The sequence below is a fragment of the Pogona vitticeps genome, chromosome 5 (assembly GCF_051106095.1).
Source record: "Pogona vitticeps strain Pit_001003342236 chromosome 5, PviZW2.1, whole genome shotgun sequence".
Classification (NCBI taxonomy): domain Eukaryota; kingdom Metazoa; phylum Chordata; class Lepidosauria; order Squamata; family Agamidae; genus Pogona; species Pogona vitticeps.
The window spans coordinates 128983904-129006693 of NC_135787.1; the positions used below are offsets into that span (position 1 = coordinate 128983904).

Genomic DNA, 22790 nt, shown 5'->3' on the forward strand with positions numbered 1-22790 from the left:
TACGATGAATCTGCTTTACGATGATCTTTTTGCGATCGCAATTGCGATTACAAAACGATGGTCTAAATGGGGGAATTTCACTTTGCGATGATCGGTTCCCTGCTTCGGGAACTGATTCTTCGCAAAATGATGTTTTTTTAACAGCTGATTGGTGGTTTCAAAATGGCCACTGGGTGCTTAAAATGGCTCCCCGCTGTGTTTAGGGACAGATTCCTCGCTATACAGGCAGCGAAAATGGCCGCCATATGGAGGATCTTCGCTGAACAGTGAGTTTTTACCCCACTGGAACGCACTGAATGGGTTTCAATACGTTTCAATGGGTTTTTTTATTTCGCTTTATGTTTTCGCTTAACGGTGATTTTCCTGGAGCGGATTATCGTCATTAAGCAAGGCACCACTGTATTGAGAGGGGGTATTTAATGTTTTCAGGCAGTGAATAACTGAAACTGTGGATACTGATCCCACAAATATAGTGGTCCTACTGTATTGTTTTTCTTACCACTCTTATGCCAAAACATTTTCTGTACGTTCATATTACAAAGAAAGAGTGTAACTAAACTATATTCTGTATAGAATGGGGGCATTCTATACAGTAAATAAAAAATCATGAGTTTTCAATGTACTCGTCCTGTCTTGTTTCACTCTGTATTTCTATAATAAAAACTTTTTTTAAAAAAATTGAAACTAATTTTTATTCAGGAAGGCATTATTTTATTTTTTTACTCCAAAGTAAGAGCGTGCAGACTTGATCTAGTCTGACTAGGTAGGCGGGCATTAGTCCTTCTCCGCTGCCCATCACTTTTTCCTTAAATTCTCTTTCTCCAAAAAAGGGCAAGAAGCCTAATTGGTTTCAGAGTGATCCTAGTGTTTGGGCATATGGGGCTCTGCTCCGCTAAGCCACCTAACAGCCATCCCAGAGAGAAAGATGATGTAAGATGTCCCTTGACTTCCCTCTAGGAAGCTGGCTCTGCCCCCATTAGCCACCTCTGTTGCCACTCCCTCTTCTGTTTTACCTGCTCCACCCTAGGAGTGAATTTAGGAAGAAATTAAGAATTGCAGGATAGGTGGAAGATTTATGCCTGTGCACAATAGTTCCCCTATGTATCAGCAGTCCATGTGCTTACTTCACAGCAAAGGCTAGAAGTAACAAATTGCAAGTGCAGACAAGTCAGGACTAGGGCAGGAGGGCACCTTCTGAATTTTGGGGTAAGCCCACCCACCCATCCTGATCGTACCCTATTTGCAAGCAATACAGTTATCTGTGATTAGTCACTTTGTGTGTGGGGGGAATGAGTTTGTAACAAAATTGTATTTTAAAAGTAATGTAATGAGAAGGATCAATGTTATTTTATTGATATAATCAGGAATGTTTTCTAGTTGTTTTCAGAATTTACTTTTAAAGACATTTAGGAGGCATCTTGACAGGCATACGTATTTCACATATATGTCACTCTATCATCTAGCCTAACTTGTGGTTTTTTTTAAGCAATGGGAAATAATGCAAATGTAAAGGGCAATGCAGTAATGTAACAAATCATTTTTCTAATTCTGCAATAGCAACAAGCTACTTTTCAAATGCAATAACAGATAACGGGAATCAATTGCATGTGAAAGCTAACTTTCCAAGCTCTGCTTAGAGGGAGCAAGAAACGGAGGGTCACCTCTGTGTTATATATTTAACACTGCATATTTGTTACTCCCTTCTTAAAGAAAGAGGCATCTATGGGCTAAAAAAAAAAAACCTTTAAAGGCAGAAGCAAAAGGCAAACAACTATCAACACTTCTCTGCACTCTGGCCTAAAGGGTGTAACTTTTATGTCTGGCTCCACTAAGGTTGTTTTGGTCAAAACAGCTTCTTCGCTGTTGACGTCATTCTTCACAGTGCTTTTATTTACAAAACATATAAAAAGCGGGTTGCCCTTTTGTAGAGTGGACATAATAGCATCTGAGAGGCTGTGCTTTTTTCACAATTTCCCTTTTCTTTTTTCCTCGTTGGTTAGTTGATTAGCAGATACTTTCCAGAAGGGTTGGCCATGGAAGGATGAACTCATGGTTTGTAACACTTTTGTTAAAGAGACCGCACCCGCAAATACAATTCTATCTATATCTCCTGCCTCCACAAATTTTGAAATGCTTAGCCATTCTCCATGAACTCAGATGTAACAAGAAGGCTGAGCAGCAATTTGACTGTTTCCTCTAACAGGACTGCAATAGGCAGGGCTCAGTTTTTGTCAGAGCAATAACTAGTGAATGTGGGCCCAACGGCAATGAGTGCCATCTTTCGCCCTCTGAGTCCAGATACTTGGCTGTGAGCCCAACTCCCAATAAAATGGGGGAAAAGAAAGTTCATTCTTGAAATAAAGGCGGGAGGGGCAGAGAATGAATAGCCAGGAGTAGCTGCTGTTTCTTTTCTTAACATTTATCACTAGATTTATGCTGGATAACTCAATAGTTTAGGTATCACCAGAGGTTGGGGATTCAATTCTCTGCTGTGCCTCTTTGACAGGGGTTGCACCAGTGGTCCCCAACCTTGGGCCTCCAGATGTTCTTGGACTACAACTCCCAGAAGCCTTCACCATCACCTCTGCTGGCCAAGATTTCTGGGAGTTGAAGTCCAAGAACATCTGGAGGCCCAAGGTTGGGGACCACTGGGTTGCACCCTATGATTCACAGGATCCCTTCCATCTCTGCAGTTCTAAAATGATTATTATTATTGGATTTTGGCACCCTGGGACAAAGCTGCAGTTGCTCCATCCTAGTTACAGCCCTGGCTTCTATGATTTCCTTTTAGTTCTCTGCTAACGCTTCACTAGCCTTTGGCAGATTTCATGTCTGTGGGATCTCATACTGCAAGTACATATTACTGAGAACTCAAAGTTATGCTGCAAACAAGGGTTTAAATACAAAAACAGTCCCATAGTAGACTCATTAAAATCGATGGAATTCAAGTGAGTTGTTATGAACAAAGCCCATTCGTTTCAATGGGTCTACTTCAAGTAGGGTTATCCTCACAGGTGTTTCAAACAGCTATCAAAGTAGAATCATTACAGCCTGCTTAAAACTTCCATTTCTCATCTGTACTTTCTCTGTAAGTTGTAATGTTTGTTAGTGGAAATGTTTTTGTGGTTATGCTTCAAAGAAAGGCAGTGACCTAAAACAATGGAGTGCCTGGAAGTGTGTTAACAAGATGCTTTGTTTTTAATGCAACTAGATATACTAACTTAAAAAAAAAACAGTGGAAATTCCATATCCATCTTGCCACATAATCAAAGACTTAAGAGCAAAGACATGTGGTAATTAATCAGCGGAATGACTTAAAGGCATGTAGGTCGGTATGCAAGCTGAAAATGTAGACACAGTGGAAAGAACCCATGAAGGAAAAGACCCATACAATCCCACCTGTCTCAAACAACCAGAGCTTGGGTTTAACGTTTTCTACATGCTGTTCTTGGTATAACGAAATATCATCTGCTGCCATTTACGCTGGTTGGTGAAGATTGCCATTGGTTAAGATGCTATGCCATCGTTTAAGAAAAGATATAAAAGGACGTTACATTAATTAATCTCTCTCATCCCATTCCTTTTTTCCCTTTAAAGCAAAGCGTGCTGCTTATATACCGCCCCACAGTGCTTCAAGCACTCTTTAGGCGGTTTACAAGTTAATTATGCAGGCTACACATTGCCCCCCCCCAGCAAGCTGGGTACTCATTTTACCGACCTCGGAAGGATAGAAGGCTGAGTCAACCTTGAGCCGGCCACCTGGGATTGAACCCCAGGTCGTGAGCACAGTTTTGGCTGCAGTACAGCGATTTAACCACTGTGCCACGAGGCTCCTCCTTACTACTTGTTGCTACTGTATGATGATTTTTTAAAATATATTACCAGTAAATAACTTTCTTTTAAGCCACTTTGCAGTTTGCTGTTGTCTCCCAGCTTCTTTTTCTGTTTTGTAAATACCATCTGAATTGGGGAAGTGACTCCATGGAAGGATTGTATTTGGGGTAGGTGTGGGAGCTTCATATTCATATCTCCCAGATACGAATACGAAGCTCAGCACCATAGCTGCCATGGTGGCCTATTTGTGCCTCCCAGAACTAGCCCAGTCCACTCATCAGGCTCCTCACAGTGCACCCAAGGGCAGCAACACTGTGTCAATCGCAGAAGTAGTCTCACTGGCGCTGTCCCGCCTCTCCCCACACCTGACCGCCCTGGCAAGGAGTTGGGAAGAAGAGTCTCCCCCCTCAGCTGCTGAGCGGTCAGGCGAGGGGAGAGGTGAGGAAGCACCAATGGGACTATTTCCACGATTGGCACAATGTTGCCACCATCAGATGTGCACACTGTGAGGAGTCCAGTGAGTGGAGAGGGCTGGTTCTGGGGGATTGGAATGGACCACTGTAGTACCTATGGTGCCAAGCTTCATATCTGTATCCCCCAGAATATGAATATGAAATGCCCATTTCTAATTTGGGGGCATGTGTGAATGTTTTATCTGGCTTTTGTTCATGTATGAGTCATGTCAACACTTGATCTTGCAGTCACCCCATGAAGAATGCCCACAGGTGCTGGCTGAGTACATTATACAGCAATAGTCAACAGCTTCTCAAAAAAGTTAGCTTTCACATAATAAGACAAATTTATTTATCTATATACTCACTGCAGAATAGCCAGTTTCCCACAGATCAGTTTTTTCCAAAACATTTGGAAAATTATGAACACTTAAAAACATTTTATTCCCCTTAATGATTATTATAACTGGTTTTATGTAATGAAATTTGTATATCAAATTCTTGTTGAAGATAAGAGTTTATTTTGTGAGACAGAGGCAATGAAAGACTTTAATCAAAGCTTATTAGAGTATAAAATGCCATCACGACTACCTTAATTGTTCACTTCAGAATTAACTGCTCTTTGTACTTGCTGCAGGAGTTTCTCAAGATTTCACCGTCTTCTTTAGTTTTGCCAGCCGTTGACTGTCATGCTATCAGTCATCTTTCAGACTACTTGCAGGAAACCTTGAACTCGACCGTAGTAAATGTGGATGGCCCTGATATAGCACAGTGGATGGTGAATATACCCAGCAGACCCAGCCTGTTTGTGATAAACCTACAGCCAATCAGGAGGTAGGAGGTGGCATAGAGACTCGAACTCCTATCCGTGTCTAAAAATCATTTGTGGCTCCTTAAACTGAAGATTTCACATGAAATTATATAGATAAGAGTGAAAAAGAATAAGCTATAAATGACAGCTAACACTTGTCTGTTGTGAACTTCCAAATGTGTATGTTTGCCCTATGCTCTAGAGCAGTGGTTTCCCAAACTTAGGTCTCCAGATGTTTTTGGACTACAATTCCCAGAAATCCTGGCCAGCACAGCTTCTGGGGTGTTAATCCAAGAACACAGGGGGATCCAAGGTTGAGAACTCTAGAGGAGAACTTTGCAAGTCATTATAATAACAGTTATTAGAATGCATGTTGTAGCCATTTGTAACTGAGTAGTGGTGGTGCAATGCTCCGAATCCTGGAACATCATCCTGCCACTGCTCAGTTATAGATAACTTCAGCGCACTGTATCCATTCTACTTGAGACAATATCAACAGACATCCCCCTCTCACTTTCACACACTGAGAAAATGCATGAAGGGGAGACTGTGCAGGCTCCCCCTAATGACCACTGGAAATACATGCATGTCTCGCCGGCCAGTGAACATTCATGAGAACAAGTCTCCACACAATATCTGTAACATTTTTTTCTCAGTGCCTACAGGGATAGTGTTGAAGTGGCCAGGAGAGGCATGAATGAATGCAGTGACCTGCAAGCTTTAGCAAATTGCACATCCAAAGTCATAAAAACATGCAGAGATTGTAGAAAGTCAAACCACAGAGAACTCTTAATACATTGATTCCACTTCAGAAACTCAGCCAAGTAATTTAAATAAATAAGTGTGGGTGTGAGGAACTTTGAAAGCATTTCTGAACACAGTACCATGTCTGCCCAACATTGTTTTTTCAACCTTTTAAAATTCAAAGCAGCTGTTTGGTGTAAAATTACAACTTCAGTTCTCTCTCTCTCTGCATCTCCACTGTGCTCCAGATGAGTCAAACTATAGTTCTTGTTGTCAGGAATAATAGATGCTGTAGTCCTAGACAGCTAGAGGACATCTAGTTGATGAAGACTATTTACATAATGTTATTAGAATAACAAAACATCCAAATTATTCCTTGCTGTTACTCTTAGCAAGTGCACCATTCGAATGCAGCATTCTAATCTTTCCTGTCCTTGGCTGAAAAAGAAAGAGGCAAAAATAGGATAGGCAATTCTAAGGTTGTTTTTTTTTAAAGAATGGATTGATTTAAAAATGCATAACAAACATGTAAAGTACATTGAGAGCTTTTTCATCTACTTGATTAGAGCTTTCCAACTTTTGTCCCCAGATGGTCTCAGAAATCCTGGTCAGCATGGCTAGTGGTGAAGGCTCCTAGGACCTTAGCCCAGGAATAGCTGGGGACCCAAGATTGGGAACTAGAGATGGGCATGACCTGCCAAACCAGCAGTTCATGCTGGTTCATTTTTCAATCATACAGGCGTTGGCACTTCCCAGCCTTGTCTCCTCTGGTGGGCATTCACTCAGAGGCGGTACTTGGAGGAGGTGGGGTAGGGAATCCAGGGCATTTGCCTCTGAGTGGGCATCTGCTGGAGGAGGCAGGGCTGTTTAGTCGTGTCCAACTCGTGCTGGAGGAGGCAGGGCTGGGAAATGCCAAACACCTGTTCAGCCAAAGTGCAAACTTGTTCAGCAGTTCATGCCCATATATATTAGGAACCATTGCACTAGACAATTTTTCTCATTTAGACCTAGTGGCTTGTTGGGACTTATTTCTTTGGAAGGTATGTTTTGAAAAAGCAGCAGTGTTTCTTTTCTCCCCCCAACACTTTTCCATAAGTGTGTGAGGGCATCTCAACCTCCTTCGCTGCCTTTCTCCACCATTTCTCCTTTGGTCTTTTATGGACTCTCCCACCACATGCCACCAGATGTTTCACTAAATCCCTGGATGCTCAACATTCTGGCAAATCCCAGAACTGGTACTGGGAATATGATGTTTCTCTATATTAAATGAACCTAAAGTAATTTTTTTTTTTAAAAAAAAAAAGATATTTCTGCTTTCCTGTGTTGCTTTTCTAAGACGACTTATCCGTGCATGCAGTCATATAGTTGTTGTCAGTAGTCTCATTAAGTAAAGTCATTCAACAGAGGCATAGATTATTGTGTCTGACAAGGATCTGATTATCTGTCTTATCTAATAATAGTTTGTTCTGCTGTCAGTTTAACCACCACTGGATTTGTTTCTAACCAGCATTTATTTTCTTTCTTTTTTTCTTCAAAAGCAAATTATCCTGAAAACACTTGATTCCTTAGAGAGAAAATTATTTTAAATGCCAAATGTAAATTCTAAGTGCCAGACTACAGGGGGCACATTCATGCATCTCCATAGATGATGATGATCATCATCACAATCACTAGCTTTACTGTTGTCAATAGCAGCCATTTTAGATTTCTGTTTGAAGCATAACAAATCTACCAAACCCACAATCCTTTTTTAAAAGATTATTGTGTGGTGTGTTTCCTATCACATCTTTGTTGTTCTTGTTGCTGTTACTGCTGTTATTTTGGCATCTTATTTTTTTCTGTCTTCTAAACATTTGAGTGTAATGGAAAATTCATGAAAATAATTTCTAAAAAAACTATTTCAGTACATTTTTCTTCCAGTATTTTAAATTGTTATTTCAGTTTCTTTTCCCCTATAAATTTTTAATTTTTCTTTCCATTTTTCCCCAATAGAATAAATGAACTTTCCACTCAAGAGGGGCTCATGGAAAATGGTAAGCAATGCACTTAAAAAGTTAAGCAAGGGAGATCATCCACACACAAAGCAGAGCTTCCATGTGCTCTTCCTTGCTGGTTAAAAAACTGTAAAGACTCCATTGTGAGTCTGTACTGTCATGTGGGCTGTACCTGTTCCCATCCATCACAATACTACTCATAGTCTCAGGCTTTGTATGTGTTTGGGGAAATGTTTTTTTTAAAATTACAGCCCAATCTTACGCAAGTTTTCAGAACAAAGTCCCATAGAGGTGAATGGGACTTGTTCCCAAGATAGAATGCATGCATTTGCAAAATTATTGTATAACTCCACTGAGATCAATGGTTGTTGTTATGTTCTGTCAAGTCCCTTCTAACTTGCCATGGCCCTATGTATTAGTGACCTCCAAAATGCTCTGTTAACAGTTGTGCTTACATCTTGCAAGTCAGCCCACCTTTTATTTAGCCTGCCTCTTGTTGACCATCTCTTCCCAGCATTTTCATCTTTTACAGTCAGATGTGGCTTCTCCTGATATGCCCATAGTATGATAGCCTCAATTTAGTGAATTTTGCTATGGAGTTCAGGCTTCATTTCATCTAGCACCCATTTATTTGTCTCCCGGTGATTCATGGTAGCCATAAAGCTCTCCTCCAACATCCCATTTTGAATGGGCCGATTGGGCTAGATACAGATTCATACAGAGTCAAACATTTCCGGGAACGCATATTCCCTGAAAAATAAACTGTTGTCCTTCCCACAGTAGGGTTTTCTCAGGATAAGTGCCTCTACAATCATCCTTGCCAATTAGGCCCATTTTGTCTCCCAATGACCAATCCAAATTGAGGTAGGGATCCTGCCAAAAACAGGATTAAAGATATGTAAATATGAAAAATCACATGCACCTCACTCATGAGCAGCAGTTTGCTACTCCAGTGTATGCCATTTTGCTTACACAAACATTAACTGACAATAGAATTGTGACTAATAAGTCCTTAACTTTTTTTCTTTTTTCAGTCTCAGTCTGTCTGGACATCTGTTTCTGCCCTAATCCTGGCCAATGTTATAAATCCACCATGCGTTTCCCAGTGGGTCATCTGTCTTCCTTACTATTACTTTTCCTTTTCTGACTATTAACATCACATTCTAGTATGTTAGGTAAATTGTTCATTCCGTGCTGAAATTCAAGTTTCTCCACATCTTCAGCTGATTTTCTAAAACTATTTTAACAGCTATCTGGAGGGCTTAATAGAAAATGGCAAAATCTTCCAAGAGTTCACTGGAGGGAGAGTAAGATGTCCTTTGAGGGTGCTTCCAGACAGATGGTTCCTAGAACTACCAATCAAAATGCAATGGGCAGCTGTTCCTTCTTTTCTTCCAAAACTGATTTTATGTGGAAAAAGGGGGGGGGGGAATACAGAAACAGCAGTGGGAAAACATAGAAGGGTTATTTAGTGAAAAAGGATGTTGTCTTGAGGGCTGGCCATGCATTAGGCAAAGGGAAGCAACTGCCCAAGGCAGTAGATTTTGTATGTCATGAAAGGGGAGCAAATTGTTAGCTATTTACTTGGCTATTTTTATATTTTTACTGTCAGAGAAAAGGAAAAGATGCTGATGAGATTTCTGCCTAATGTACCAACTTAATTTGGCCTGCTTTTGATTCTGTGCACCCTGACTGGTGGTGATAGGGAAAATGGGCAACTCTGCCTCAGATACCAAGATGTCTTGAGCTGGTCCTGCTTGCCCCCAATCCTAAAATTCAGTACATGATCAAGAGTAATTCCATTATAAAAGCTTCATATGGAAGTACGCATGTGAAAGAGCAGATTTGAGCACACTGTGTAAAGCAGTGGTTCCCAACTTTGGGTAACTCGTGTTCCTGGACTGTAACTCCCACAAGCCTTCACCACTAGCTGTGCTGCCTGGGACTTGTGGGAGTTGCAGTCCAAGAACACCTGGGTTTCCCAAGTTTGAGAGCCACTAGTGGAAAGGGTCTGTTTAACCTGTGCATGCTCTAGCCCAGTGCATGCATTATCAAATTCATATCCAGTGAAACCCTATCCAGTCATTTGCTCATGTGTGGAGTGAATATGAAAGTGAAGACTGCACTTCCCTCTTTCTTCATTTGCTCTGAACAGAGGGATGCTGACAGTCTGACTAGAGAGAGTTCTCCTGTCTGTAGGGGATCTTTTCCTGTTCCGATTGTTGGCATTCAGATGTTGTTAGTGACTGGAACAAGAGGTTGAGAGGATGGGGCTACAACATTCGCTTTGCTCGTATGTGTACATGAGCAAACAACTGAAGAGTGTTCAAGTCTTCTCCTTCCCTCCCCCGATCTCTCTCGTTTTGTTTGCTTTGCACCTTATCCTGTCATCTCCCTTTAAACACTTCAGTAGCCTCATTAACGTACTTTCACGTCACCTTCAATAGTCCCCAAACCTCTGAACCTTTTCTAAACTTTTGTTTGCATCATGTAATGAAAACACAAAGCTCTTCAGGGTGACAGAAATGTCTCGGTCTGTTTTGTAAATTGTCACGTACACCATGTAACAGCGAACATTTAAATATTAATATGCATAGACAATTCTGAAAAACCGGCCTGTACTACCTTCTAAGGGTATTTTAGCTCTCTTAATGACATTGGTAAGCTATTACAAAACATTTCTGTTTACAGACAGAATGATTGGAAGGTTTATCCAGACTTGGCAGCAAGAAGGGGTCCAGTCTTTAGCCATTTACACAGCAAAGCGTCCTTCAAAAGTGAGTAGTTTCTAAAACATGGACTCATTAAATGTTTGTGAGATGGCACCTTGCAGTGAGGTTGCAATTGTACTGCAGCTTGCCCCGTGGTTTGTGCTCGAGTTGGTACCATTAAATTTGATGTATCCTCCGTCAGCAATACAACAACTGTACATCAGCTATATTGTAAGCTCAGCCTTTTATCATGAGTGTTTGTGGTTGTTTTGTTCAACCAGCAGAAGGCCATGTGTCTTCGTTGCAACTCTGCTCATATCAGTTTTTTTCTTTGTATGTATGATCTCCTATTTTGGTCCAAAGGGGCAGTGGTGGGTGCATCCTAGGGTCACTAATGTATTTTTTAAAGTTACATGATATAATGCTGCGCTGATATAACTTGTGATAGCGCCATATTTATTGGACATAACACTATATTTGGTGAGGTAAAGGTTCCCCTTGATGTTTAGTCTAGTCGTGTCCAACTCTAGAGCGCGGTGCTCATCCCCATTTCCAAGCCGTAGAGCCAGCGTTTGTCTGTAGACAGTTTCCGTGGTCACGTGGCCAGCACGACTAGACACGGAACACCGTTACCATCCCAACATGGTGGTACCTATTTATTTACTCACATTTACATACTTTCGAACTGCTAGGTTGGCAGGAGCTGGGAGAAGCAACAGGAGCTCACGCTGTTGCATGGATTCGATCTTACAACTGCCGGTCTTCTGACCTTGTAGCACAGAGGCTTCTGCGGTTTAACCTGCAACACCACCATGTCCCTATATTAGAAGAGCATGAAAATTGTTCAGAGAAGAGACAAGAGGCATTCACTTCAGGGTCATGCTCTTGCTCTACTGAAATACAGCACCCTACTGAAGGGTATGCCAGTACAATGGCAACAGCACCTTAGTGACCATCTCTTCTCTCTCCTCTGAATATATATATTAAAATGGCTGCGGACGACCCGAAATGCCCCCCCGCAGCGTTTTCGCGACCTCGGTAAGCAAGGGGAGGGCGCGAAAACACTGACAGGGGCCATTTCGGGTCATCCGGCAGCCATTTTGGAGCCGCCGATCAGCTGATTGGCGGCTCCAAAATGGCCGCCGGACCGCGAAAACATAGCTGGAGGGGTAAGTTTGGGCGCCTATTGGAACGCATTAAACTAAGTTTAATGCGTTCCAATAGGCTTTTCCTGCCCCGTACAGCGATGTTTTCGCATAGCGAAGGTTAATCCGGAACGGATTAACCTCGCTATACGGGGCACCACTGTATATATATATATATATATTCAGTGGAGAGAGAAGAGATATATATATTCTCAGCATACCAGACTCCCAGTTTAAGGGTTTTCATTTAAAACACTGTCAAAAAGTGGATCATCATGGAGCCTCAGAAGTGACAAAGGAGGTCTCTGTGGTGCCCACTGGCATCAGAGTGGCAACCTCAGGACTATGGAGTTGTGGCATTTTAAAAAAGGATATTGTACATATCTCAGTTTGAACAAGGGGCAGGAAGTGAAAGGGGAAAAGAAATAAGATGGGATAAGTTTTCACAGTGGCAGGGTTATTGGCCACTTGGGTACTCTCAAACAGATGGCTCTTAATCTGCACTGAGCTGTGTGAAAACATAGGCTGCTAATTTGTTTAAATAACGGGGGGGGGGAAGAGTCATTTATTCATCTGCATAGAAAAATGTGAGCATCATTGCAGCCCTGCAGTCAGCGGAATAGATTTTAGTCTCATGGAGCTTTGTAGGCAGATTGATCATCCCATCAAATGACTGGGTTGGGGTTTGGTTGGGGACTGAGTGACTGTATTTCCTGTATATTTCTAGGGGACTTAAGCCCAAATGCAATTAGCAAGTTTCAGGGCTATATTTAGCCCTGTGGGACTAACAAAGCTTTACTATTTGATCTAGTACCTTGTAAATCTGCTGCACCAATTGCCTTACATTAAGGGAACACTGGTCAATGCAAAGGAGTAAAACATTGAAGTCCCCCCACCCCATTCCACCTACTATGGTGAGATGCAAGAGTAACGTTTTCTTTGAAAACTGAAGAAGCTACTGAACTAGAAAAGGCATTCCTTCCCCTTTCTTCTCATCTTCCCCCCCTTTGAACACTGCTTTACATAAAAATAAGTGAATAAATAAAAAATTAACTTGCAGTTGCAGACAAAATACTTAATAATTTCCCAGCTAAGTCAGCCAGAGTTCTACATGCAAAACAAAGAAAAGTTTGAAATAATTAGAGTAGAACTGCTTCAAGCTGGTTGAAGCTACCTGGTTCAGGGAATAAACATCAACCTAACGAAAAAGTACAGATTGAAAACATAGCATTCTCTTGTTATTCATTTCAGAGGTCAGTATTATATTGAGATAATAATGAGAGGCACAAATTTCTGCTCTAGAATCATTTCCTGGCACAGATAGTGCATCTCTTTTAATTCAATATTATAGTAATTTTCCTATGACAAATCTGGATTTTACAACTATTATGCCAATATATTTGTATCAAGATTTAAGGCAAAATATGCAAATACTGTAAGATATATAAATGGGAATGCCTTGATAACATTTGTCCTAAGTTCAGGTCCATCGCCTAAACAATTTCCAAGGTTTTTCCTACCTGGAATGATTAAAAAGTGGAACAGAAGACTAGAAATTAGAACAGATAGCTAACTAGCTAGCTATACAGTGTACATAAATGTTGTTCTGATTTCCCAATTCCTGTCCCCTGAAAGATTTTGAGGATTTAACCAAGTTATGACCCATGATAGCTCCAGAAGGTTCTTTGTTTGCAGATTTGACAGTAATAATTAAGCAAGCATTCTGATGCAGGACCAATAGGCCAAAAATGAAATAAGAATGATGCCTTCTGATGGACAAGAAGCCATCTGAAACTCCTTTCATATCACTATCATTAGTTTGGCCCAATATCATTAGCTGAGGTGGTACATCACGGCCTCTCCCAATTTGAAGAGACCCTTGTCCAGCAGGCCGAGGCAAAGAGGAAGTCACAAAGGAAGCAAAACCAGGGAGCTGGACAGGGGACAGATTGGATTTGTCTTCAGTGTGGAAGAGATTGTAACTCTCGAATTGGCCTCCTCAGCCACACTAGACGCTGTTCCAAGTCCTCCATACAGAGCACACTACCATAGTCTTTCGAGACTGAAGGATGCCTACTAGGTGACTTGTGACTAGAGAGAAGATGTTTGGGGTGAACCCCCCCCCAAGTCCACAAGCCACTTATAGCCATTAACCTCACCTAAAGCATTTTCCACCTCTCTTTGATCTGAGGAAGGATGTTAACTCTTCCCAGTTAGCAAAATGAGGGTTAAATGGCACACAACTTTGAACAAGCAGCATGCAGCCGCCTATCTTTTCTCTCTGTATGCCAGAGTACACATTCAGCCCTGATCTGTATAGGAAAGTCCCCTCCCCAAATGCCCATGTTCAAAAAAGAAAAAATTGATTAACCTCAGTTAAGCACTTTATTTTGTTAACCCTGTGCATGGGGATACAATTTAAAAGAAGAAATAGATGTGAGTTTAAATGCCGCCCCCCCGCCTTTGTATTCCTGAACAGGATTAGGACCAAATGTGCTTTCTATGGAATAAAGAGCAGTAAGACACACACCTGTACCCTATAGGAAGGATCCAATGATGCACATTTGCTGAGCCATCTGCCTTCCCTCAGAATTTGTGAGACCTCTCTCTTTTTCACTCCTGAAGTTCTGGAACAGGTTCACTCCTAGTATCCTTCAATCCATTTCTCTTCTCCTTAAGACACCTCTAACAAGTCCAATTGTCTGCTGAGCCTTTTTTTATTTACAGTGCTATTTGAGTGCTATCAATTGGAGCTCTTGCTCCTGGACATCACCAGCAAATGAGAAGTACGAAGCTCTACTGCCTTTATAAAAAGTTTATTTAAAAAACAAACCTTGCTTCCAGGAATTTTGAAAAGAAGCGCTGTACAAAGCATGATAAGGGGAACATTGTATGGATGTTGGGGAAAATACCAATAAAATCAACACAGAGCGTGGTACTTCCAGGAGAATAAAAGCTTCTTCTGAAAGACCTCTAAAATATAACTCTCCTTCGAAGACAGTACAAAATTCTGTTTATAACAGCTTACACAGAAGTGTGGAGGGAGAAAGGGCATGCTCCTGAGTTCCCATAATGGAGAAAATGACATTCATTTATTGTAGTGGCAGTTATTTTTGCAGCTTTACACAGGTCCAAAATAAATTATGTATGAGCCATGGTGCTAGCTGTAGAGGCCTTCTAATGATTTATTGCCTACTGTGCTCAAAGATGGTCATGAATGTGTGAGAAATGTGTTTTCAAAAGTAGCGTATTTCCTAAGTTTCATTTCATTTCTTTGTGAAAAGCCAAAGTGCCCATTCCGGTTTCAACAAGTTACTCTGAATCCTGTTTTGAAAATATCAAGCCTCCTGTGCACTTCTAAATGCCCCATTGCCTCAAATTTCTCTACTTTCTTCTTGTGAATAGCCTCTAATATAATGCTCTGAAGCATCCACCTAACTCACTGATCCATGCGGGCTGCTGAGGGCTCATTGACTTATGACTAATGTTTCTCCCTTTTGTGGATGTGTGCGCTCAGCTCAATATGGACTTGCATACACTGCCACGCTATTCATGTTTTCACATGCAACAATATATGTTTTTCACCTGTACCTTCTACAGAATCTGGTTGTAAAATGAGGTTTTCAAGTCTGTATTGCTAGTTCAGAACCATACATACATTTGAAACTAGATATTTATCTTTAATTATTGCCTTTCGTACTTTGACTTATCTTCAGGTAGGTGTATTGATTTTAAGGATATAAAGGAATAGTTTGTATGAATACAAGAGAAACTTTTCCATTATTCCCATGGATTAACAAAAGAAGTTGCTTGAAGTAATTTGAGATATGCAATCAGCCAGGCAAGGGCTGCTCATGACCCATAAGTGCTCTAGCCCCACAGGGCTACTGCAGAGAGCAGGGCTTCCTCACAGGTGGCACCCTGGTTATAGAAATCCCTTCTGTCAGAGATCTGGTAGTCCCCCCGTGTGCCAGTTAAAACCATATAACTAATTTTTGCAAGCTTTGAAGGAATCAGTGGGTAAGTGATTTGCCTTCGACTGCTGTCTGTCTTGTATTGGTTTTACAGTATTTTAAATTTCTTAATCTATGATCTTAGATATTTGGAGTTTTAGATGTGTGCAGTTTTGGGCTTGTGATTGATTGGTTGATTGATTGGATTTTTATCCTGTCCATCTAGACCAAAGGTCTACTCTATTAAATGGCGATTGTAGATATTTGGGATCTTAACTGTGTCCCTATGTGATCATTAGTTACCATGGGCTCTCAGCAGGTAAAGTGAGATATAAATCAGAATATTTACTTTTTCAGTCCTCCTTTTCCGTTTTCATGTGCAAGAATACAGTTGTCTATAGTTCAGGAATTATAATCTTTCATTTGCACTTCTAGTCATCCTAATTTCCGAAGCTGCTCTTCATGGGGCATCATTTTGTTATAATACTTATTAAGTAGCTAGATTTTAATGTCTTTCTAATAAAACAAAACTTTATTTTGTGTAAAGTTCTATGCCTGGTTATCTAAAGGTTTGCTTGTGAACCTGCTTTTATCCTTCAGTCAACATACAGTACAAAACAGAAAGAAGTTTAAGACCTGATTCCTTTCCTATCATACTTTAAATATGATTTTTAGTTTTTAATTGTTTGTGGAATGTTTTGATGTGAAAATTTCTGTTGATAAACACGGCAGTACAAAAGACGAGATAAGAAGTATCATTCAGGGATTTTGTATTCTGCAAAATAATGACACATTAATCTAACATAATGAAAACTTAAAACATGTGGAAGAAGAATGGTCCAAATCTCTGGTTTGGGCACCTAATCTCATAGGGCCTTTGATGAAGCAGCAGTGAACTAAAGAACATTCTGCCGTAATGTTAGAAGCAACCCAGGTTCTTTGCTTTCTGACAACCAGAGGTCGGTATGTAACTGCTGAGTGAAAAACCACTAATGTTAGCATTAGGTATCAGGTAGAAATACCAGATATGAGTATTGAATGAATGGAGCTTTGAATGAATGAATGAATGAATGAATGAATGGATTAATTAATTAATTAATTAACAACAACAACAACAAAATGACAACAACAACAACAACGACAACTGCTACTACTACTACTACTACTATTATTATTATTATTATTATTATTATTATTATTATTATTATTATTATTATTATTATTATTATTATTATTATTATTATTAATTATTATTATTATTATTATTATTATTATTATTATTATTATTATTATTATTATTATTATTATTATTATTATATATCAATTCTGGCTTATGGCAATTCTTTTCAGGGTTTCTTAGGTATAGAGTACTCAGAAGTGGTTTACCATTCCCTTCATCTGGGGGCACCCTGGGACTGTGCAGCTCGCTCAAAGCTATGCAGGCTGGATCATCTCCCAGGAGGCACAGTATGGAATCAAAATTCCCTTATTGGTGCCTGATGCTCCGCAGCCTAGCTCAGATGCCTAGCTCACTGCATAACCCATTCCAAACTAACCATGTTAATCTGTATCTACTTCAGCCCAGCAGAAGTCAGCTTTCTAGCGCTAATATGGAACTGTCCTGTTTCAGTGCAAGCTTTTGTGAATCAAAGTCCACTTTCTCAGACATTGCAGCATATTACTGTATCCTCACCTGGTCATTGGGCTATATATAGATATACCAGATGTGTAGTAGAACTCCGCTGTCTGAGGATGCAGACTATTATCACATGGAAATAAAATTGAGAGAGAAAAAGAGAAACACAGGATGTGAAATTGCAAGGCTGTGATTGCACTGTGGAAGAGGGCTCCAAATTAAAGGAAGTATATGAGGGGACAGGGCCTTACCTAGATCTTCCTGACTTTGCTCAAATCATGTGAAGAAAGAGAGCATCCAAATGGAGCTTCTTTGAACACTATAAGCCATCTTTGCTTCTGGTCTGCCCTTCCATGAATTATGATAATTTGCATCAGAAAACACTGTGTGTTTTATTTTTTTATTTTATATATATTGTATAATCTAATAAGAAGTACTTTAATTGATGCAAATTATCATTCTCATGCAAGGGCAGACCAGAAGCAAAGATATAAAATAAAAAATAAAGTGTGTGCGCGGAAACCTGTTCCCATTCTTTTTTTGAACTGCAGTTTATTTGGGTCCTTCCAGCTCAGTCAGGATTACTCAGTATTAGTTAGTGGCACACTTTAAACATCAACCCTGAGTGCTCACTGGAAGGACAGATCTTGAAGCTGAGGCTCCAATACTTTGGCCATCTCATGAGAAGAGAAGACTCCCTGGAAAAGCCCCTGATGTTGGGAAAGTGTGAAGGCAGGAGGAGAAGGGGACGACAGAGGATGAGATGGTTGGACAGTGTCACCGAAGCAACCAACATGAATCTGACCCAGCTCCGGGAGGAAGTGGAAGATAGGAGGGCCTGGCGTGCTCTCATCCATGGGGTCACGAAGAGTCGGACACGACTAAATGACTAAACGAACGAACGAACACTTTAAACATACTATCATATGCATACTATCAATTGCCAGGATTTATTTATTGTTTATTCACAGAAAGTGGCAGCTCACTTTTCTTCCCTACAATACAATCTAATAAGAAGTATTTTAATTGAATTCTCTGTGTTTCATTGCTTCATTTTAGGGTAGGATATACCAGCAGCTAGACTTCATTAAAGGAATTATGGCACACTTATGAAAGTAAATGCTTTGGATGTCAGAAAATAAATGTATTATTTACTGCATTCCTTCTCTCCAAAATCAAATGATTCCCCATAGCTCAGTCATCATTTCTTCTGACATAATCTTATTTCCTCTTATTAAGTATTAAGATTCTCACTAGACAATGTGCTTAGCCCCATTGTCTCTTAACATGCAGTCAATTGATTAAACATGGTATAATTTAGTCTTTATACTCTCTTCTCTGTAGAAAATAAAGTGATCACACTTTGGGAGCAATACGAGAGATTATTATTTTTTTAATCAAAAATGGAACAGTTGTGCTCTTCCTTCACCATGCATTCCTTTACTGAAGGGAAGATTTCCTTTGTTTAAAGCTGCTAGCCATGATCTAGCAAAAGTTGGTTATGACCATCGACTTACTCCATCAATGACTTGTCAGCAGGGCTAGAAAGGGGCAGCACGTCCCACCTCTGGTCGCTTAGGACAAGGTTGAACAGGAGATCTTCCTGCTAGTTTGCAGGCTGGACACACAAACAAGAACTTGGGTGTTCTTGGGTTCTGCCTTCTGTGTAGAGCCTACACAAGAGCAGGAAATTTTCCTCTTCAGACTTGTAACTTCCAGAGTAAGCTAAGTGGTAAGAGAGAGGGTGGCATTAGGGTAAGGTAAAGTCTGAGTAGGACTATGATTGCATTGAAGGGAGTCTTGCAGTCTTTGGAGATATTGCTCACTGCAAAATGGGCCTCAGTTTGTGTCCAGGCTACAGCACTTCAGGCTGCAAAGCAGAATTCTGACTGTTCACATACGGCAGTGGCAGGAATCTAAAACAAGAGTCCTGTCCTCTTCACAGCTGCTGCTACCACCATTAGCTCCCCTTCTCCTCCTTGCCTGAGTTAGGTTAAAAGTTAATACAGCGTTCTAACAAGTTTTAAAATGATTCATTTATTTCAGGTTCTGTATGTGCTTAGATGGACATGGCATTTAAATGATCAGCTGTGAATTATATCTGTGTTACCTTTCAATGTTTTCATCTCAGCATTTTCCTTGAAATAGGTTTCTTATGCTCTGGTTCCAGGTACCAATGAAATCTGGTGTAGCATGGCACACTAGACGACAACTTATGTCTGCTGAAGATCAAGAAAATAATGAATATCGGCCACTGAATGTGACCAGTGAGGCCAATGGCACGGATACTCCATGCATCCTATTTTATGCCACTAATTTCAGTCTTATAGCCAATGGTTCCGAGCTCATAGATCTGACAAATTTAACATTCCTGCATCAGAATGTGGATTTCAGTCTATCAAATTGTTCAGACACTAATACAATGTGAGTAATATAAAAATATAGTTTCACTACCAATGGTTTTTGACAGTTAAATATAATACTGACCAAACAAGCTAATAAACTACCACCGCCACCACCATAGATAACTTTACAATTCAGTTGAAGCAGGGAATTGAAATATATAACATAGAAAGAGTGGGATAAAGGTGAACTGTGATTTTGCATGTATCTCTGATCATTGCTTTGCTCTTTATAGTCCTGGTCTTCCTCATTTTCCTATTTGTCCTATAAGGTACATGATCAAGAATGCAATCCAATTTGTTTACATTCATTCAATTTACATTTATCTGCCACCTTTCCACAAAAACAAACAGGGTGGTGGACAAGGTTAAGATGCAATAGCAAAACAAAAACAAAACAAAACAAAAAACCCCACCAAACTTAAACTTGCCTCTCCCTTTGTTAATTGAGGAAGTTCCTGATGTGTGTGCAGAGAAGACAGAATAATGAGCAGCCTGGATTTTGTCTAAGAAAAAGTTACATTTTATTGCACTTTAAGAGAAGATGGCATCCTATTAAAGGGGAAAAAAGTTAATGTGGAATCTCAATGCAGGGAGCTGTCCCTGGGCACAACTTAATGAAACAAAATAGCCAGCCAACGTGAAGCAACATTAAAAGAAAAATTCCCCAACATGTCTGCTTGAATACTATTTTATTATATTTTCTAATATTCCTGTGAGTCTGTTGCCACTCTCTCTATCAAGGCATGTAATTTCACCCAGATATTTCAAGTACTTAATTATCAGACTTTGGTAGTACAGGTATGCTAGACCAGTGGTTCTTAACCTTTGATACTCAGGTGTTTTTGAACTGCAACTCCCAGAAACCCCAGCCAGCAGAGCTGATGGTGAAGGCTTCTGGGAGTTGCAGTCCAAAAACATCTGAGTAACAAAGGTTAAGAACCAGCGTACTAGACCAGTCTCCGTTGTTCATAAAGTTAATTCATACAAGGCAAAGGCGCTCACGGCCAGTCAAAATTCAGGTCAGGGTATAGGGATCCGGCCTGTACTGGATGGAGTTACATTCTTCCTGAAAAGCCTGGTCCACAGCGTGGGTGCGCTCCTGGATCCAACCCTGAGCCTGGATGCACAGATCTCAGCTGAGGTCAGGTCTGCATTTGCACAGTTAAAACTTGTCTGCCTGTTCCTTGACATGTCTGCTTTGGCTATGATGACACTTGCCTTAGCTACATTGCATCAGGACTACTGCTGTGCACTCTGCTTGGGGTGCCCCTTGAAGAGTGTTCAGAAACTTCAGTTGGTTCAAAATGCTGCCGCCAGACTGCTGATTGGTGCTGGTTACAGGGAGTATAAAGTTCCCTTATTTCACAGGCTGCCAGTCTGTTTCTGGGCCCAATTCAAAGTGCTGATCTTGACCTATAAAGCCCTGTGCAGCTTTGGGTCCAGGCTATCTGAAAGACTGTAATTCCCCCATATGGGCCTTCTTTTTAGATCTTCTGGGGAGAACTTCCTTTCAGCTCATTTTCCGTGGCTGCTCCCAGGCTATGGAAGACAATTGCTCAAGAAGTAAGGCTATCCTTCCATCATCAGGCAGAGGCTTTTAAACAATAAGTGGGCATTTTAGGAATGCTGTATTTATAGAATTTAGAGATTTTTAAAATGTTCTAAAATTGTTTTTAATGGTGGCTTTAATATTGTTAGACGTTTAATTGTTTTTAATATAGCTTCTTGGAATGTTTTTAACAGTGATCATTGTATCCGTTGGTTGTGAACTGCCCTGAGCACCTATTGGGAGAAAGGAAGCATATAAAAACATAAATTATGCTCACAGCCCTGAAGCATGATAGGGTTCTGACCCATCATTGTGTTTGCTTCCAGCCACTATCATCTAGCCATATGGCCATAGGGCTCAAAAGAGAGAGGAGGCTGCTAGTAACTGAAAGATCCCTTGGTGATCCTGATTGGTTGACCCAGTTATCAGCAGCATCCCTACATGACATCACAGACTACCTTTGCCAGAATGTTAACCGATCATTCCAAGCCTTTCTAGTCATGTTGCAAACCTGTAACATGATGAACAATGACTTTTTGTTTAAAGGGGTGGATGAATCTGTTGCCATGGCAACAATAAATCAAATGTGAAAACAAACGAATATTATTTAAAACAGGAACACAAGGATAGAGTCACAAAAACGATGTAAATGGCCCAATTGAAAATGTTTGTCTGTGTCTTTACTAAAAGCAGTGAGAATGGAGAATCTTGACTGTAATTCCAAAGGAAATGCATTGAGAGCCCAATTGGGAAGCAGCACAGATCAAGTGGGTCTCTTCTGGTTTTTAGTGACTGGATAAGCTTATAGAGTGCATTCTGTTGTATAGCCAGACCCTAAGCCCTATTGAGGGAAGCTTTGTGAATTCAGCTATTTCTGAATTCTTCCTTGTCCAAACTGTCTTTGAATTCCTGATCTTCACATTAAAAGAACTACTCGTTCTGTTTATATATGCTTATGAGAAGCAGGCTAAGAATTGTACCAATATGGTTTCTTTTGCCTTTATTCCACTGTTTATTTCTAGAAAAATAATCATGCAGGATTTATCCTCATACACACCTCGCATACTGTGCTCTTTTTTCTCATGCCCTCATCGCATTAAGCAACACATCTTTTCTCACCCTCCACTGTCATTATATGGGGCTATTATTTCATCGTAAAGTTTCTTTACAGTAAAATCCTTGGAAGTGCCTGCATTTAAGTGAGTTGTAAATATCTTCATAGATCAAGGCCTTCTGTCTCCTCCTCCCTCCTTTTGTTTGCTACAGGGATGAGAAAATGACTACTTCCTGTGTTGTGTTACTTGTATCTACTGTTTCTCTGTATTTGTATCTACCAAATTAGGATGAATTGTTTTAAAGTAATGAAATCATTTCATTTGAAAATGGTATAGTGTTAATGATGCCTTTTTCCCATTTCACCCTTTTTCCTGTTAGATTGTCATTAAACTATATCAACCCAAAGAATACCAGCCAACATGTCATCCAGAGCCTGAAAATAAGGTACAGGATTTTATAATCTATAAAATGTCTCCACCTACATTGTATCAAGGAATAGA

At 40.3% G+C, this 22790-nt stretch overlaps 1 protein-coding gene across 1 annotated transcript in view; it reads left to right on the top strand.

Moving 5' to 3' along the window:
• Positions 1-22790, top strand: part of LOC110084063 (V-type proton ATPase subunit S1) — a 49291-nt gene that overhangs the window by 15331 nt on the left and 11170 nt on the right. The window contains exons 4-8 of the mRNA XM_073000557.2: positions 4924-5120; positions 7834-7874; positions 10527-10612; positions 19451-19704; positions 22669-22734. Of these exons, the coding sequence (XP_072856658.2) occupies positions 4924-5120; positions 7834-7874; positions 10527-10612; positions 19451-19704; positions 22669-22734 (644 nt within the window). The remainder of the gene's footprint in view (positions 1-4923; positions 5121-7833; positions 7875-10526; positions 10613-19450; positions 19705-22668; positions 22735-22790) is intronic.